Source organism: Poecilia formosa, unplaced genomic scaffold, assembly GCF_000485575.1.
Source record: "Poecilia formosa unplaced genomic scaffold, Poecilia_formosa-5.1.2 Scaffold207, whole genome shotgun sequence".
Taxonomy (NCBI): Eukaryota; Metazoa; Chordata; class Actinopteri; order Cyprinodontiformes; family Poeciliidae; genus Poecilia; species Poecilia formosa.
This window is the reverse complement of record NW_006800146.1, coordinates 763,675-779,157: the sequence shown is the minus strand read 5'-3', so window position 1 is coordinate 779,157 and position 15,483 is coordinate 763,675. Positions and strand designations below refer to the sequence as shown.

The following is a 15,483-nucleotide window of genomic DNA, read 5'->3' as shown; positions in this document are numbered from 1 at the left end:
ACATTAACAAATTACTAAAATCGACTGATACCGTTGTTGTTTCCGATACACAGTGCATCCTTGATTATCTTTTTCTATCTATCCAGTCTAATTAGACTCCATATTTAAATCCAGACCACTATAGACACATCTGTCAAGTTTTATCTTGATTTTTTATTTTATTTCATACTTTAATTGAGCTCAAAGGGTCTGACTGCGCTGGAAAAGTTTGTAACCTGTTCAGGAGCCGAAAAGTTTGAGACAAAATAAAACCGATGACACATCAAGATGTTTTATGTCATCAGGCCCGACATACATGAAACATACATGATTGCATGTCGCCCTGTGGCAGGATGTAAACCACATTGTGTGTGTGTGTGTGTGTGTGTGTGTGTGTGTGTGTGTGTGTGTGTGCAGCCAGATGAAAGCTCCCTGGATTTCTCCTCCTGCATCCTGCGGCCCGGCATCAAGAACGCCAAAGAGCTGGCGTGTGGAGTGTGTCTGCTGAACGTCGACGCTCGCAGCAAGGTTTGTGCCCACCGTCACATGCCGGCGGTCGAAATGTGTTTCCATGAATGCTGTTGTTTCTCCACCTGCCCCGCGTAACCACTGATGTCTGACTTTGAAACGTTTTTGCAGAACAAAGAGGGAAGCGGTATTGGACGTCTGTTAAAACGAGTATGAACCAGTCAAACTGTCATCTGAATCCCATCCTTCTTTTTTTTTTTTTTTTTTCTTGGGAACTCTGGGGGCCTATTTTCCTGTAATGTTCGGGCCCTGCAGGGGGCCAAAGTGACAGGATCCATCTCCCCTCTATCTCCTCTGTTAGAGTCCAGCAGCTTCCCTGACACATTTGCATAGAAGTTATTTTACTGTGCAGAACTTTAAGAAGTACAGAAGGTTTTTTTTTTGTTTTTTTTGGTCATATTCACTGCAGCAGCAGCTTTTCTCCCTGGGTTTGATTATTGCGTCTTGTGTTCAGCAGCGATTTTCTCTTCCATCCATTTTGCTTGGAAATTGTAAACACACATTTATTACTCTTTGCTAATGTAAACAGATGGGCTTGCTTTTTCTCTGCATCGCCGCTGCCTGCACTGCTGGAGCCTGACTGCATGCTTGTCAGGGTGCATGTGAACTCATTTCTTCACTTATATTTAGTTTGTTTTAGTTTTTTAATGTGTTAAGTTTAGATTTAGTGAAATTACAGAAAAAATAACTTGCATATAGAGAGAAAAAGTAGAGAAGCGCAGTTGGTCAATTCAAAATACTGTTTCATACAAGTTCTTTAATTCCCTGTAAATATTGTTAACAATTCATTGGGATTAAGTGTTTACAATATTTTAGTCTTTTCATCTTTTCTTTTTCTATTCAGCAACCCAATAAGTTTCTGTTTTGGTATATTTTAAAAATATGTCCCAAGTTTAATAATGTAAGAAAATCACAACTTTCTGTTAACTCAGTCAGTATTTAACAGAGGTGACACAAATAAATTGTTCAAATATAATTAAGTCCTTCATTTTTAAATTTATCTTATTGTGAAAAATGAAGCCCTTCAAGTTAAGTAAAGCAGTCGATGCTTTTGATACAAGAGAAACCTCCGATTTTTAAGAAAACGGTCACTTATCTATCAGCACTCGATTCATAAGATCAATTAACTTTAGATTAACTCATTAATTGATAACTTGCATCCTTAATTGTTATGTAATAAAAAACACAGCTGCACAGAGATGTGCTAGGGAAAAAGAATGTTTAGAAAAGAAATCAGTAAAACTCTGAAAGGTGCGGCATGGATGTTTATTTAAATGTCTTTTATAACACAGTGGACCCTGGGAGTCATCCACAAAAAGCTCAGGTTTAATTCTTGTTGACACACCCTCCAAAAACACAAAAAGAAATAGCGCTGAAACGATAAATCAAATTATCCGTGATCAGTAGTTTATTGAAATAGTTAACAAATTTAGTATTTGATTAATTATTAACTAAAGTGTACAGATTGAAAAAAAGGCCATTTACTCAAAGTTCAACACACTTGGAGCATTAATTAAACCAAAATTATACATATATACATTTTTGCATGTAAGATTTAAAAAAAATAAATTTTTTGTCTATATGTTCAACCCAGTTGATGTCTGAAGTACTTTTTGGTTTTTAGATGATCGGCATCCTTTGCTACAAATGATCAAGCGTACGCTAAAGGAATGCTGTGGTTTGCATTTTATATGATAAAATGTTTATTTTTCTTATTTAAAGAAAGAATTTGAATTATTTGTTTATTTGTATCTTTGAGTGCATTTCTAATGTATAAAGAAAGGATTAATGGTTAAATGAAAATTTTTTTACTCAATCACTCGTCAGAATAGTCGTTTAATTGACAGAATATTTGATCGATTGTCAGAATAGTAGATTAATCGGCAGAATAATCGTTAGTTGCAGCCCTAAAAGAAGCCAAAAGTTTAAAGAAACTGGAAAACTATTGATCAGGACCACTTAGTGGACCACTTAGTATTGGTGTTACCATTACACAGATCAGGGGCAGATCAACATGTTCCCTGTACTCTTTTTTAAAGAAAAAGAAATATTAATTATTTATTGTAGTTTGAAAGAATGAGCTGAATTGTAAACTCACATTCGTCTAGTTGAGAAAGCAGCAGAGGCTTTTAGCATCAAGACTTAGATCAACGTCAAGTTAATTTTGTTCCCGGTTATTTTTATTGAGCCGTAAACCGGTCAGTGTAGTTGCTTGTGAATATGTAAAACCTTTAGTTCTCTGTTTCTCTCTCCAGGCCCTTTAAATGCCAGGTGTGTGTCTCATTACTGCCCAGTGTGTGCTCTAATTGAAAGGCCGACAAGCCCGCCCCGTCCGGCCGCTGCTGCTTCCATCTATTGGCGCAGACACATGGTTGTCTCCAAAGCTTCTGTACCACAGCATGTCAGAATAACTATCAAAAGATAACAACACACTCTGGAATAAGTGGAGCTCTGTCACTTTGGCACCNTTTTTTTTTTTTTTTTTTTTTTTTTGCACTTTGGGATTGGTTCCTTCAAGGTAACAGGGTTCGTTTCAATTTTTTTTCCGCTCTCTCACCTCCACCTCGAGGTAGCTGCTCACCTCCCTCCCTTTCAGCTAACAACCGTTGCTGTTTCTAATAACCGTTCTCCAAATAGGGGATGCAGGGGTTGCTGCATGGCTGTGTGTCCACCTTGGTGATTTTTATCGGAGCGGGCCGCTAATGGTGTTCTCAGAGCCTGCAGTTTAAAGGGCAGCCTGCCGCCACTGCCGCTCGTCGTCTCTGGTTGTCCCTCCGCCGCTCGGCCACAGCCAGATGGATGATGCGAGAGAGACGCGGACGACTGCGAGGCATCTCGGCAGATGTGGCTTAAGCATTTGTCAAGAGAGAGGCAGATAATAGACCTACACACACACACACTCTCACTCTTCTGTGACCAGACTTAAGCTGACATTTATACCAATTTGTTTTGCCTGTGTGCCACTAGCTTGAGATTAATAATGCGTCTTTTAATTACGATTTTGGCAGAGCCACAGTGGTGAGAAGGCATTAGAGGCCAGACTCCCCTTTTGTGTATAATGGAGTGAAAGACCAGCAGAAGGCACTGATTGGTTTCTTGTCCTGTGGTGATGGAGTGCTGATTTGTTTGTTCCAGAAAACGTGCAAAGAAGGGAACTAACGAGGCTTAGTTTGAGCCTCGCTCTCCTGAAGAGTTTTATTTTTTCAAACTATTAGCTGATCTAATCCCTTGTTTGTTTACCGTTGAACAGGCTGGGACCCAAAATGCTGTACTGTTGAAACCAGAAGTTTAGATACACTGAATGAAATTATGCGCACACCTTTTGTCTCACTTTCCAAAGCTAAATCAGACTTTTACAAGCAACTTTTCTCAGAATTTTTTGAAGGCCACACCAAAATACCGACTTTGTTGTCCTTGAACATTTTGGCTGTATTCTGAGGGTTATTGTCCATTTGGAAGAACAATATTCCAAATGGACAGGAAGCTTTTGGAAGCTATGACAGTTTTGACTTCCTGGCTTTAGATGTTGCTTCAGTATTTCCACATAACGTTGTTTCCTTGTGATGGCATCTGTTTTGTGAAGTGCACCAGTTACTCCTGCAGCAAAACAGCTCTGCACCCCTTACCTTACAGGGAGTCTGTGCATCCTTAAAAAGTCTTAAGTTCCTGTGCTTAAAATTAAGACCTTAAATTCATGATAGAATGCCTTTAGCATTAGCATATTAATGCTAATGTAAATATCATTAATATGGTAATCATAGGTCTTGACAGGATTATTTCTGGTTAAAAAAAAACCCTTGTTCTTCATTCAGTACTCGAGCATAGCGATACTTCTTAATAAAATTATTAATGTAAAAGTAAATGTACAGCATAATAAAAATACTCCTAACCTATATTTTTTCTCAAAAAAGTTACTCCAGAAAATGGTAACTAGTTACTCCCCAATTTTGCTAAAGAGAGAGTAATCATCATCAGACTTTAAAAAATGAATCTGAGTTGTTCCTTCTCTCATTTTTCCTGCAACATAAAAGCTGAATAACAGAATAAAACAGATGTTTGGTCTGATTTAGGCTTATGCACCTGTTTATTCAGTGTATGTAAACTTCTGGGTTCAGCTGTATGTACCATCGTCAAACAGTGAAGCTATGACAACCTACAGCTTGGAGCTGCATGAAATTAACATTACTTTAAAAAAAAGAAGAAAGAAGCCATTTTTAGCAAAAGTAAAAAGAAAGTAATCTTTGCGATTAAGCTAGATTAGCCAAAATGGGAAATCTTCTGGCCTGAATATGAAGCTTTAATCATCTGATGAAAAGGTCAGGCAAATAATTATACTCCATTTGATCCGACTGATTACTATAGTAGCTATTGTTGGTTCAGAGCGGCGGGACTAAATATTTCTAGTCTTAGAAAAAAAAAAGGGCGTTTCTGATCAGCTTCCGTTGACATCAGAGCCTTTGCAGGTTTGAGCAGAATGAGGCGGATTCGTTATAGAATGTCTCTGCGTGATGACCACTCTGAGTTTTTATTTTATTTTTTTCATTCCTACACGCCGTCCTCCTTCCTTCGCTCCTGACCCCGGCGGTCCGGAGCACAGCTACGCAGGAACAAGTAGGCAGGGGCCACAAAGGGCCGATCTGAACTGGAAATCACTCCGCTAAGGGAAATGTGAGCGGAGTGGAAAATGTATCATTCAGTCTGCATTAAGGAGGCAGCGGAGCGTCTGAGCCGCACTCTGCATTCAGACAGGTAGAGACGTATTTCGCTTAATGGTGTGTTATAGCTCTGAGATGAATTAGTATTTTTTGTTTTGTTTTTTGCTTTTTTTCTGCTGTTTGCGTCTCCTATGATTCACTGCACATGAGTCATTACTCTCTCCGGCTTCGCCTCAATTATTCCACCTGGGGAGAACAACTCCTAAGCTGCACATCATACACATTAGTGTCCGCCGGCTGCACACACACGGCTACAGCTGCGGCCAGTGGAAACGCGGACTCAACGCAGGGGGCATATCGCCACGTTTAGGCCAAATCAGATCACAATGCAAAGCAGAGGGCTTTCACTGTTTTATATCACGACAAGTAAATGGAGTCGGGTCGCTTTTAGCCGCCTCACGCTGCTTCCTGTTTCATCAAAATTAACTGGAATATCACTAAAAAGATATGTTTTCCTCACTATTTTAGGTACAAAAGGGAAATGTATGTATTATGTTGTTTCATGAGACAGAGTTATGTATTTAAAGAGGTTATTTTTGTTTCATAGTTTCACCTTGCACCTAAAGAAAACCCAAAATTCAACGAACCTAGGTCTCTGTTTGGTGGGTGTGATTCAAATGAATGTGGATGCAAGCGGACTGGAGACCCTCCAAAAGCAGGAAGTGAACCTTAGCCCAGGGCATTCTGGGTAAATACGGGCAAAATAAACGCGCACGTCTAGTGCTACTGGGAGAAATGGCTTGTAGTCGTTTACCAAAGACAAAAGAGAAATCCAATAACCACTCAAATTTGACACTACTCTCTTTGTTTACATTTCTTGAAGAAGGAAGTTGCGCTCAGTGTCTTCTTCAGAGGTTTTCATGTTGTTTCTTTCAGTGGTTCTTGGTGCAGCGCCACCACAGGCGAGGAGGGGAACAGGTTTTTCAAAGGGTTTGGTTGGTTTGATGGTAGAGCAGTGTAAAAGCAAACCACACCAGCTGAAAATGTAACAAACTACAAATTGCAAATTTGGCCCCAAATTGAACCGAGTCTCCCAGACTGTCAGGGGTCAAAGCACCCTAACTCTTTCTGATTTCTCAAATTTTAGAGAAAGAAGACCTGAGTAAACACAAAAAAGCAGTTTTTGACAGTGATTGGACTGTCAACAACCATTCTTGCCCTGTCTAAAGAAAACATAATAATTCAGTTTCATGAGCCCCAACCAGGTTTCTGCCAGATCTGTAGAATAAAAGGAAACCTGTCTGACACCAGGAGGTAGGCTGAAAAAAACTCAAAAAGAGAGAACCTTCCACCAAATTACTCCAAGAACACAGTGGGTATTCATCCAGGAGGTCACAGAGGAACCCAGAGCACCATCTGTGAGGTGGCATCCACTGAGCTACCTGCCAGCATTTTGTTTTATATGACTGAACTGAAGTCATAGAAGAGCTCGGATTATGGCCATGACACTTCTTCATTAAAAATTGTTTCCACAGTCTTACATTATTCAGATTTTCTGAGACGCTTTTTCGTGGAATGAATAACAGAAGTGAACTGTTCGATTGTGCACTAAATAATAAAGATGCAACCAAAGTTGGAGCGACACGACATCAGAAAGTGAGCGGGTTTTATTATTTTCATCTTGGGCGTCTTTGAAGTGAAGCCTGTTCAAAGCAGACAGGAAATTCTTTGAGGAAAATAATGTTGCTGAAAAACGCATTTACAAAAATTGCTGCCAAAAATCTCTTAATCGTCTTAGACATGCAGCCTCAGAGCGAATCTTGTATCCGTCCTTCTTTTTTTTTTTTCTGCCTTGACAGAGATAAATCACCACAGACGAGGTTTTTCAGTTTCTAAAAAGACATCACTCAAGATGTTTTCTCCTTTGTTCTCTTACATGTGGCTTCAGAGGGAAATTTAACACAAAGTGTTTTCTGTTTGCAGCAGCACACAGCTGAGAGCTGAATTCATGTTTACTGTATCATGAACCATTTTGTTTCTCTGAATTTCCCGCGGCGTACATTGATTCACTGAAGTGGAAGAAATATTTCAGAATGTTCGCGTAAACACACGCATGAATGTGTGACAGCACGATGAATCATTTTATTCCTTTAAAATGACCATTTTTAGATTTGTTCACACTCAAACTAAACAGATGGCTTGATACAGGTCAGATGTTTATGACACATTCAAACCTTTCTATTGGTGTCAAAAAAAAAACGCTTCCATGAGAAACATTATCCTTTAACGTAGTATTAAAATTTTTTCTAATTATTGCCATTATTGACTTCAGTCCAAACCTCTTCTTTCTGAGTGATTAAAAATGAAAACATTTTAATCCGACCTTTTTTTGTTTGTTCGTTTTGAAGCAAAGTTGTTTGTAACTATGGAAACAAATGGCTCCACCTTTGTCGCCTGGACACACAAATGATGTTTTAGAAATATTGCATACTAACATATTTAATCCTCACCATATAAAACAAATGTACATTTTCTGAACAGTTAAACCCTTAATTACCAATTAGTGTCCTTTAGAAAAGAAATACAATAAATATTTTATGCTAATAAGAATTCTGATTTTGTTTTGGGGGTTTGGCGGCCATTATGTGAGGGTCAAAAATTGTCAGCAGTTTTTTTTATTTTTTTATTTATTTTTTTTTTTTATCAAGAACTGAAAACTTTTTAAAATAAGTCAGATTTCAGTCTTGGTCTCATTAAAGGATGTGTTTTTAATTGTTCAGGTTGTTTTTATTTAGTTCAAATTACAAAGGACACAAATGAAGAAAAAAAAAAATCTTCAAAAAGTTTAAAGTTACTCCCAAAATACACAACCTGGCAAGAAGTTATTGGTATCTATTTAAAACAGAGTTTAATTCTCAGTGTTTTTGTTCTTGTACTGATCTAAGCTAACACACAATCCCATCCAGCTTGACCTTGGGACGAAGCTCTCCGACCTTCAGATCTGAGAGTTCGGAGGGTTTTTTCTTTCCCCACTGTGTGCGTGTTTGATTTACAGCGGGGTCGCTTACAGAGCCACGGCGCACCACTGGACTAAAAATGACACAAATCAAGTTCTGCTTAAACCTCCGGTGCCTTGCTTAAGCATAGAGGCTAATTAATCACAGCATGCGGTTCGAAGTGATTCTGAGAGTTGAAGCAGAGTTCTGCTTTGTTCCAGTCTGATGAATTTTAAAGCTCCACACCTTCCTCCACAGTGCTCATTGCATATTGTTTTTAGACAGACCAGAGTGGTCTAAACGGGGTCCACCACAGATTGGACTTTGACTGGGCTGTTCATTCACATTAATGAGATTTGATCTAAAGCATCCATTGGTTGAATTATTTTCAGTTATCTCATATCTGAACAAACACACGGAACATTGAATTTGTAAAGTGATACATTTCAGTTGAAGTGGCGTAAAAACATTAAAAATCACCCTCTCCACTTCATCACACGGTTTATTGGTTGGGTTCTGTCCTACCCAAGGCTCTTTCTTCCATTTTGAACAGAATTAACCCCAAATGATGTTGGTCTCTTTGGTTCCTGATTGGCTTTCAGTCCTTTCTGCTGACAAACAAACATGAAGACCCACCTTCATGTTGCCGGGTTTCTTTCATGTTGCCGGGTTGCTTTATGGGGACTAACTGAAATGAAATCCTCTTATCTTTCAGCGTCGTTCAAGGGTGTAGCGGTAAAACACCCCCCAAACCCCCTCTCCTCCCATCATGTCTGGGATCTGGGTCTCTAAGCGCCTCACCCTTTCTGTCCAACAGGCTTTCAACTCCGAGACGGACAACTTCAAGCTGCTGTACGGGGGCCACCAGTACCATGCCAGCTGCGCCAATTTCTGGATCAACTGCGTGGAGCCGAAACCTCCAGGGCTCATCCTGCCTGACCTGCTCTGAGCTGCCATGGAAACAGAGCAGGAAATAATTAAGTTGAAACGGGCGAAACGGCCAGTCGCGTCACGCCGACTGCAAGAGGACGACGTTCAGTCACTGCATTCTGCTGCATTCTTCTTTTTTAGTTCTGTTTGTTTCAGATGTTTATCTTTTTCTCTTTTTTTTACCTTTATCTCATTCATACAAATCACTTTGGTCAGTCGGGGGAGGGAGGTTGTATTGAAATCTGTAACTGATGCTGCTTTATTTCACCTGATTATCACTGCATATTGAGGTGATATGAAAAAAAAAATGTCATATTTTATTGATTAGCAGTGCAATATGATTAAAGAAACACTGGCAAAATGGATGTGTGTAAACATCTAGAGCTTTTAAAGTCCCTTTTTTTTCTTCCTTGTGTTTGGTTTTAAGCCTGGCTCTTCATCATAAGTCGACTTTTACTTGAATTTGTGCAACAGGCTCGTTTAATGCCACTTTTTGAAAAGAAAAAAAAAAAAAAGATTCAGACTCGCCGCTGTACTACAAGGCATTCATCTCTTTTTATGCGTCGTGTTGAATGTCTGTTGAATGAAACCTTCAGCACCTTTCGGGTATTTAAATAGTATTTTATAAATATTTAATGGCATGGGAGAGAGGGGGTCTTGAAGGAAATTGTGTTTTGTTTCTGTTCTTCTGTTTGGTGTGGATATTTGAAAGTTATGAAGGAACTGATTGAAGTTGGACTGCAGCCGATTTTTTTTGTTTTTCCTTTTCTGTATATTACAACTTCATGTTGTAGCATTGTATTTATCTCTGAGTATAATGTGAATAAATAAGAGTGCTTAAAGATTTGTGTCAACGTTAATCATTCTGTTAAGAGATTAAAGAGTAGCTAAAGCATTTTTCAAGCTTTGGGTATTAATATGTACTCATGTGGCCGAAGTAACACTGATTTTCCTCAAGATGTTTGCACATCCTTAAAAACTCTTAAATTCATCTATCTAAAATTAAGACCTTAAATTTAATAAAATAGTGTAAATTGGTCTTAAATACATTAATCACAGGTTTTAAATGGCAGAACTTTAAATCTATGTGGTTTCATTTCTCGCAGGACTTTTCTGTCGGGTAAAGTTTGAGTTGTGTGCCGACATCTTTATTGCATTTTGTTTGGAGGTGGTCAAGTCTACCACTAGTTGATGGGTAAAATATCCTCGCTCGCTAGCTAACTCCAGGGAACAACGGGGACAGTGACAAGTCATCGACCACTCCCAGTGAAACCCAACACACAGGACGCGATGACATCGACAAAAGTTTTACATTTTTCTACTTGTGTCGCATTGCTAGCCCAAGTGCACCAGAAATGGTTGCCTCAATGAAGAGATTTAAAAAAGAAACTGTTAAAGGAAAAACCAGGTACACTTGATTTGAGTTGACTTGAAATTTGACCCACTTTTCTTATTTCTCTCTGCTCTTTCTGTTTGCCCCGTTCTTGATTTCCTTTATTTTACTTGTTCATTTTTTGTCACACTTTTCAGCACATCAAAGCAATTTAAATACTTGTCAAAACCCAACCCAAGTTAATACAGAATGCAGTTTTTAAATTAAATTTTCATTATAAAGCGAGCAAGAAACAAACACAACATGTCCTTGTCCACACAAGGACAACATGTCCTTGTCCACACAAGGACATGTTGTGTTTGTTTCTTGCTTTTATTCTGTCAGTGTTGATATTCTTGGGAATTTTCTTCAATAACTTGATTTTACAAACCCAGGTCTGACGTTGTTTGGTTTAGTCTACACAGACTATAAATCTAGTCTGTTATTGTTTGAGTGCTTTACACTTTGCAACTCTTAAGTGATAGTCACAACAAGTGATACTCAGTCACATGGTTAGCATGGGTTTAATGTGCTGTGACACCGTTTTTCATAGAAAAAATAGCTTATAGATTAATCAGTGAAAACTGTACAGCCATCCTCTTATAAAAGCAAGCCAAAAAAGCAGAAAAGAAAAAATATATATTTTTCAACTTTCAGAAAGCTGAGAACCTTTTCACCAAAGCCAATGTTAGCTAATCCTGAAGCTAGTGTTGATTGGGTCTCATAAACAAAAACTACCTCAGTGTTGAATTAACTTTAATCTAAAAAGTTATAGCAGATATTATATTAATAAAATATTAGATTTTTTTTTATAAAATCTGTTTGTATTTTGGCTAAAGCTAAACTTGCTCTGGGACACGATTAGCATAAACTTTCTGTTTCCTTAAAGTCTCAAAGAAATCTGAACAAATTTGGAAGTCCATGTCAAATTTGCTCAGCATTGTTTTTTTTGTTGTTTTTTTTTTAATTTTTTAATAACCATGTCGCCTCAGTTTGTTCATCGGTTTGTGTTGGACTGTGTGTTGACTTTCTGTGTTATTAAATGGCTGCGTAGACCGAAGCACCCCCAAAAAACCACAGAAATAAAGTGGTCATTTAATTAAAATGGCTTTCAGGTGATGTTATTTTATTTAATTTTTTCTGCTCACTCTTTTTTGCCAAACACACACGCACACACACACACACACACACACACACACACACACACACACACACACACACACACACACTTTTTCCTTCTCAACGATGCAGTCTCCCTGAGGCCAGAAAGCTTCCGTCATTTCCATCACATTACCTCAAAATGGAATAAATTCACTCCCAACAAGCCTTGCGGGCGCTCGCTGGCGGTCGAGCTCAGCCAATCAGATGGGACGTCTCAGGGCGCCGTGAGACCTGTCTCATTAAGGTCCTCGCGCTCCTCAGGTGTGTCCTCAAACATCCGTTTTATCCCGCGCTGCTGTCTAATTTATTTCCAGCAGAAAATGAATTCTCCTCTCACGGCGAACGCTGATAGAAGATTACAGAAAATTACAAAAGCAGAAATCAATTACTGAACAAGGCTGCGTAATTCAGAATGCAGGATGTATCCCGACGTCTTCACACCCATTGTCTGCGACATCCCGCTGAAATATTGACTTGGCAACAAACGCAGCTGTTGTATCCCTGCAAGCATGCCCAGGTGGGCCCCATATGGGGAAAAGGAGGGCAGACCAGATGGGTCCCATATGGGTTTGTCCGCGGGTTCCACGGTGGGGTATGCTACTTTTTTATCCTTCGTTGTTACGGTTCTTCTTATTGATTAACACAGCAGCCATTATGAGCCTGGTGTTTGATATAAAGAGCTAATGAAGGTTAAGTTTCTAGGAGTTTACACCATGATGACTCAAGAAGAAAATCCTATAGTTATTCAATATTTAATAATCCATGTTTTTCAAGTTTTCCCACTTCCAAAGAATGGAGAGGTCTGGAATTTCCATCTTTCCATCAATTTAATATTTCAATACATCTTATAACACTTTACTGAGAGAATTTTTTTTAGTCCATTTATTCACATTGTCTGATTTTTAATTCATTAATTTGCTTTTTATTGTGTAAAATCTGTATTTGATACAATAGGAAAACAGAAGTCAATGTTTGGTGTCACTTCTATGTTTTCTTCCATTATTCTTTGAGGTTGAAACTTTGATCTGGGAATTATATTCCCAGCAACTCAGATGGCTGCACACACAGCTCTAATCTTTCTTGACCATTTTTTTTTCTTTGAATAATAAGAATATTTTCAAAAAGTAACTATTTTGATCTTCTCCTCACATGTCAAAATAGCAGAGATCTACATAAATTTGAACTAAAATTACTGAATTAAGTCAGACACAAGTTGTAAAAACGTGACTTAATGTCTTTATATGTTTGTGTTTTTGCTAGAAAATCATCCAGAGGCAGATTAACTGCTGAGTTTACACGACTTTATCTAGCTCTACAACATTCAGAAGCTGCCTGCTTTCTGTCCATTTCTAATTGCTTGTGTTCTCTTCAACCCGCCCTCGTCACACTTATGTAAATTAATTTTTACATTCAGACGTGAAGACTGGGTGCAGCCATTTCCTTTCACGCATTCTTCACTTAGTATCTGCTGAGCTGACCGAGCAGCAGCACATCAGCCTGAACGAGGAAGAGCTGCTTTTACAAAATCCCCAGTCTTCTTAACCAGAGAAGAAGACTTCTATTCAAAAGTCTCCCTTCTGAATAGAGGACTTTCAAAAATAATAATAACAATAATAATAATCACCAAAGGAGTCAGTTTAATCTTTTATCAACGGCTTTTAGTAGTTCTTTTAATCTGTAAAACATTTAATTGTGGCCAAACTGTTGATCGCAAAGCATTAATTTATAGAAAACATAAGAAATATAAGGCAGTGAATTAGTTTAAGTTTATTAAAATGGCTGTTATTAAAGGAGCATTGAGCAGAGCTGTGATGCTATTACTATTCATACATATTTTTCTTTAAACAAAACATCAGTTTAAGATGTAATGTTGGACTTGACAAATCGAGTCCAACATTAACAGGGTAACTAAATTTGATTCAATATATTTGCTAAGTAAGTTTGTAAGGTGCATGTCCAGATTTTTAAATCATTATTATTCCGGATTAGACTTATTGAAGAGGGGTTTTGTGGAGTTATCAGAGGTCAGTATCTTATATGCAGTAGAAAGCCATCTGAATAGCTTTCATTCAGAGAAAGAAATAAAGGCCTAGTCAAAGGGTTGTGCTAACAGCTAGTCAGAGAGGCGCACTAGAGAAGAAACAATCACAGCTACGTTTATTGTATATTTGCTTGATGATGTTGACTTGACAAAATGAAATGTTTTTCTTGTTTCACAATTAGTTACTACATTATGCTTTTAAAGCATCTTGAACTGCCTAGTTGCTGAGATGGGCCATGGAGATAAACTTGATTTGATTAAGACTTATATGAATAAATATATTTATTCATAAATATATTTATTCATAAATTTCATTAAAAAATGTATTCAGATTAATTGACATTTGAACCTCGGTGTTGGTGTGGGTGAAGGGGTAAATATGTCCCATCAAAATAAAAGAAGCAGTGAAAAATAAAAAATAAAAAGCTTTGATTTAGCTTTGATTTGAGCGGTAAATCTGAAAACTGTGAGAACTTTTAACCTCAACCTAAAACAATCACAATGCCGCGTCGGAGGGGGGACAAGATGGGGGTGCGAGGGGTTTGGGGTGGGGGGCAATTTCTAAAGCCTCCGTTTCTGACGTGTAACGGCCACGACACAAATATTACTCTTCTTCCCTTTTGTGACGCCGAGTGAAAATTGAATACAGTTCATGTCTCGCAGATCGACGCCGTTCAATCAATCAGCTGAGACAACCGAGGCGGAGAAGAGAGACGGAGCGATGAGTCACTGCTCCGCCACAGAGACAAACACTCATTCAGCCGCCCGCCGAGAAACAACGACTCGTTTCATTACAAACCCAAAGCTGCTGCCTGCCGCATTCAGGATGAGCCTCGGCTGGCTGTGAGGCTGCCTTTCCCCCCTCCTCCCCCTCCCTCCACTTCTTTCATACCATCTAAATATGCTCAGTTATGGAGCCTTTACATAACCGCTTCCATCCTGCATTTTCATTACCATTACATGAAGCACTAACAGGATTTAAATCTGCCCCCGGGGGAATGTTATTGAGGCTGCTGCTGGCAGCCACATCAGCAGCGGCTCCCTTAATGTTTGCGAGTGTTCGGAGGATAAAAAATAAAAATGCTCACAGTGAACAGTTAAAGCATATGTTGCAGTGAGACTAAATCAGGTTGTCAGCATCTAACTATAACATGGGCGGCGAGCTGAAATTTAAACAGCGTGGTCTAGTTAAAGTTGTAGTGCAGGATTTATAGCGGAGCGAGGTGGGAGTTGTGCTGTAGCTGTCGCTGATTATAGTGAATCATTAAAGGCCAGATCGCTGTGGCTTAATATTTCACTGCAGATAAAGCATGTTATTCCAATAATTGTCTTGACGATGAAATACTGCTTTATTTTCTACAGTTCTTTTTCTTTTCCTACTGAATAAGGTTATAATTTCCAATGCATAATACTACTACTACTACTACTACTACTACTAATAATAATAATAATAATAATAATAATAATAATAATAAATAAATCACTACAACTGTTTCATAAAGGGGCCTATCATTGAAATAGGCAGGAGATTGAAGATTCTTAGGGTGTTTTCAGACCTGACAGTCCGGTACGCTCAGCTCAGTTTGGAACCAAAGTTGCAACATTTGTTAGAATTTCAGCTGCTGTGGTTCGCTTTCACTCTGCACTGTCAAACTAACCTTTGAAAAACTTGTTCCCCTCCTCGCCTGTGGTGGCGCTGCACATAGAACCATTGAAGGAAACAAGACAGAAGACACTGTCTTTGATAAATAAATAAATAACTACAACTGTTTCATAAAGGGGCCTATCATTGAAATAGGCAGGAGATTGAAGATTCTTAGG

The 15,483-nt window shown here is 38.6% G+C and overlaps 1 protein-coding gene across 9 annotated transcripts in view; it reads left to right on the top strand.

Annotated features, from left to right (window-relative positions):
• Nucleotides 1-9,930, top strand: part of synrg (synergin, gamma) — a 47,483-nt gene extending 37,553 nt beyond the window's left edge. For 7 of the 9 annotated variants that reach the window (XM_007567349.2, XM_007567348.2, XM_016679289.1 and 4 more), the window contains 3 exons: nucleotides 397-507; nucleotides 619-657; nucleotides 8,976-9,930. In XM_007567349.2, coding sequence (XP_007567411.1) covers nucleotides 397-507; nucleotides 619-657; nucleotides 8,976-9,107 — 282 coding nt within the window. In that variant the 3' untranslated portion in view covers nucleotides 9,108-9,930. The remainder of the gene's footprint in view (nucleotides 1-396; nucleotides 508-618; nucleotides 658-8,975) is intronic. The other 2 variants (XM_007567350.2, XM_007567357.2) reach the window with 1 other exon arrangement.
• Nucleotides 9,931-15,483: the final 5,553 nt, after the last annotated feature.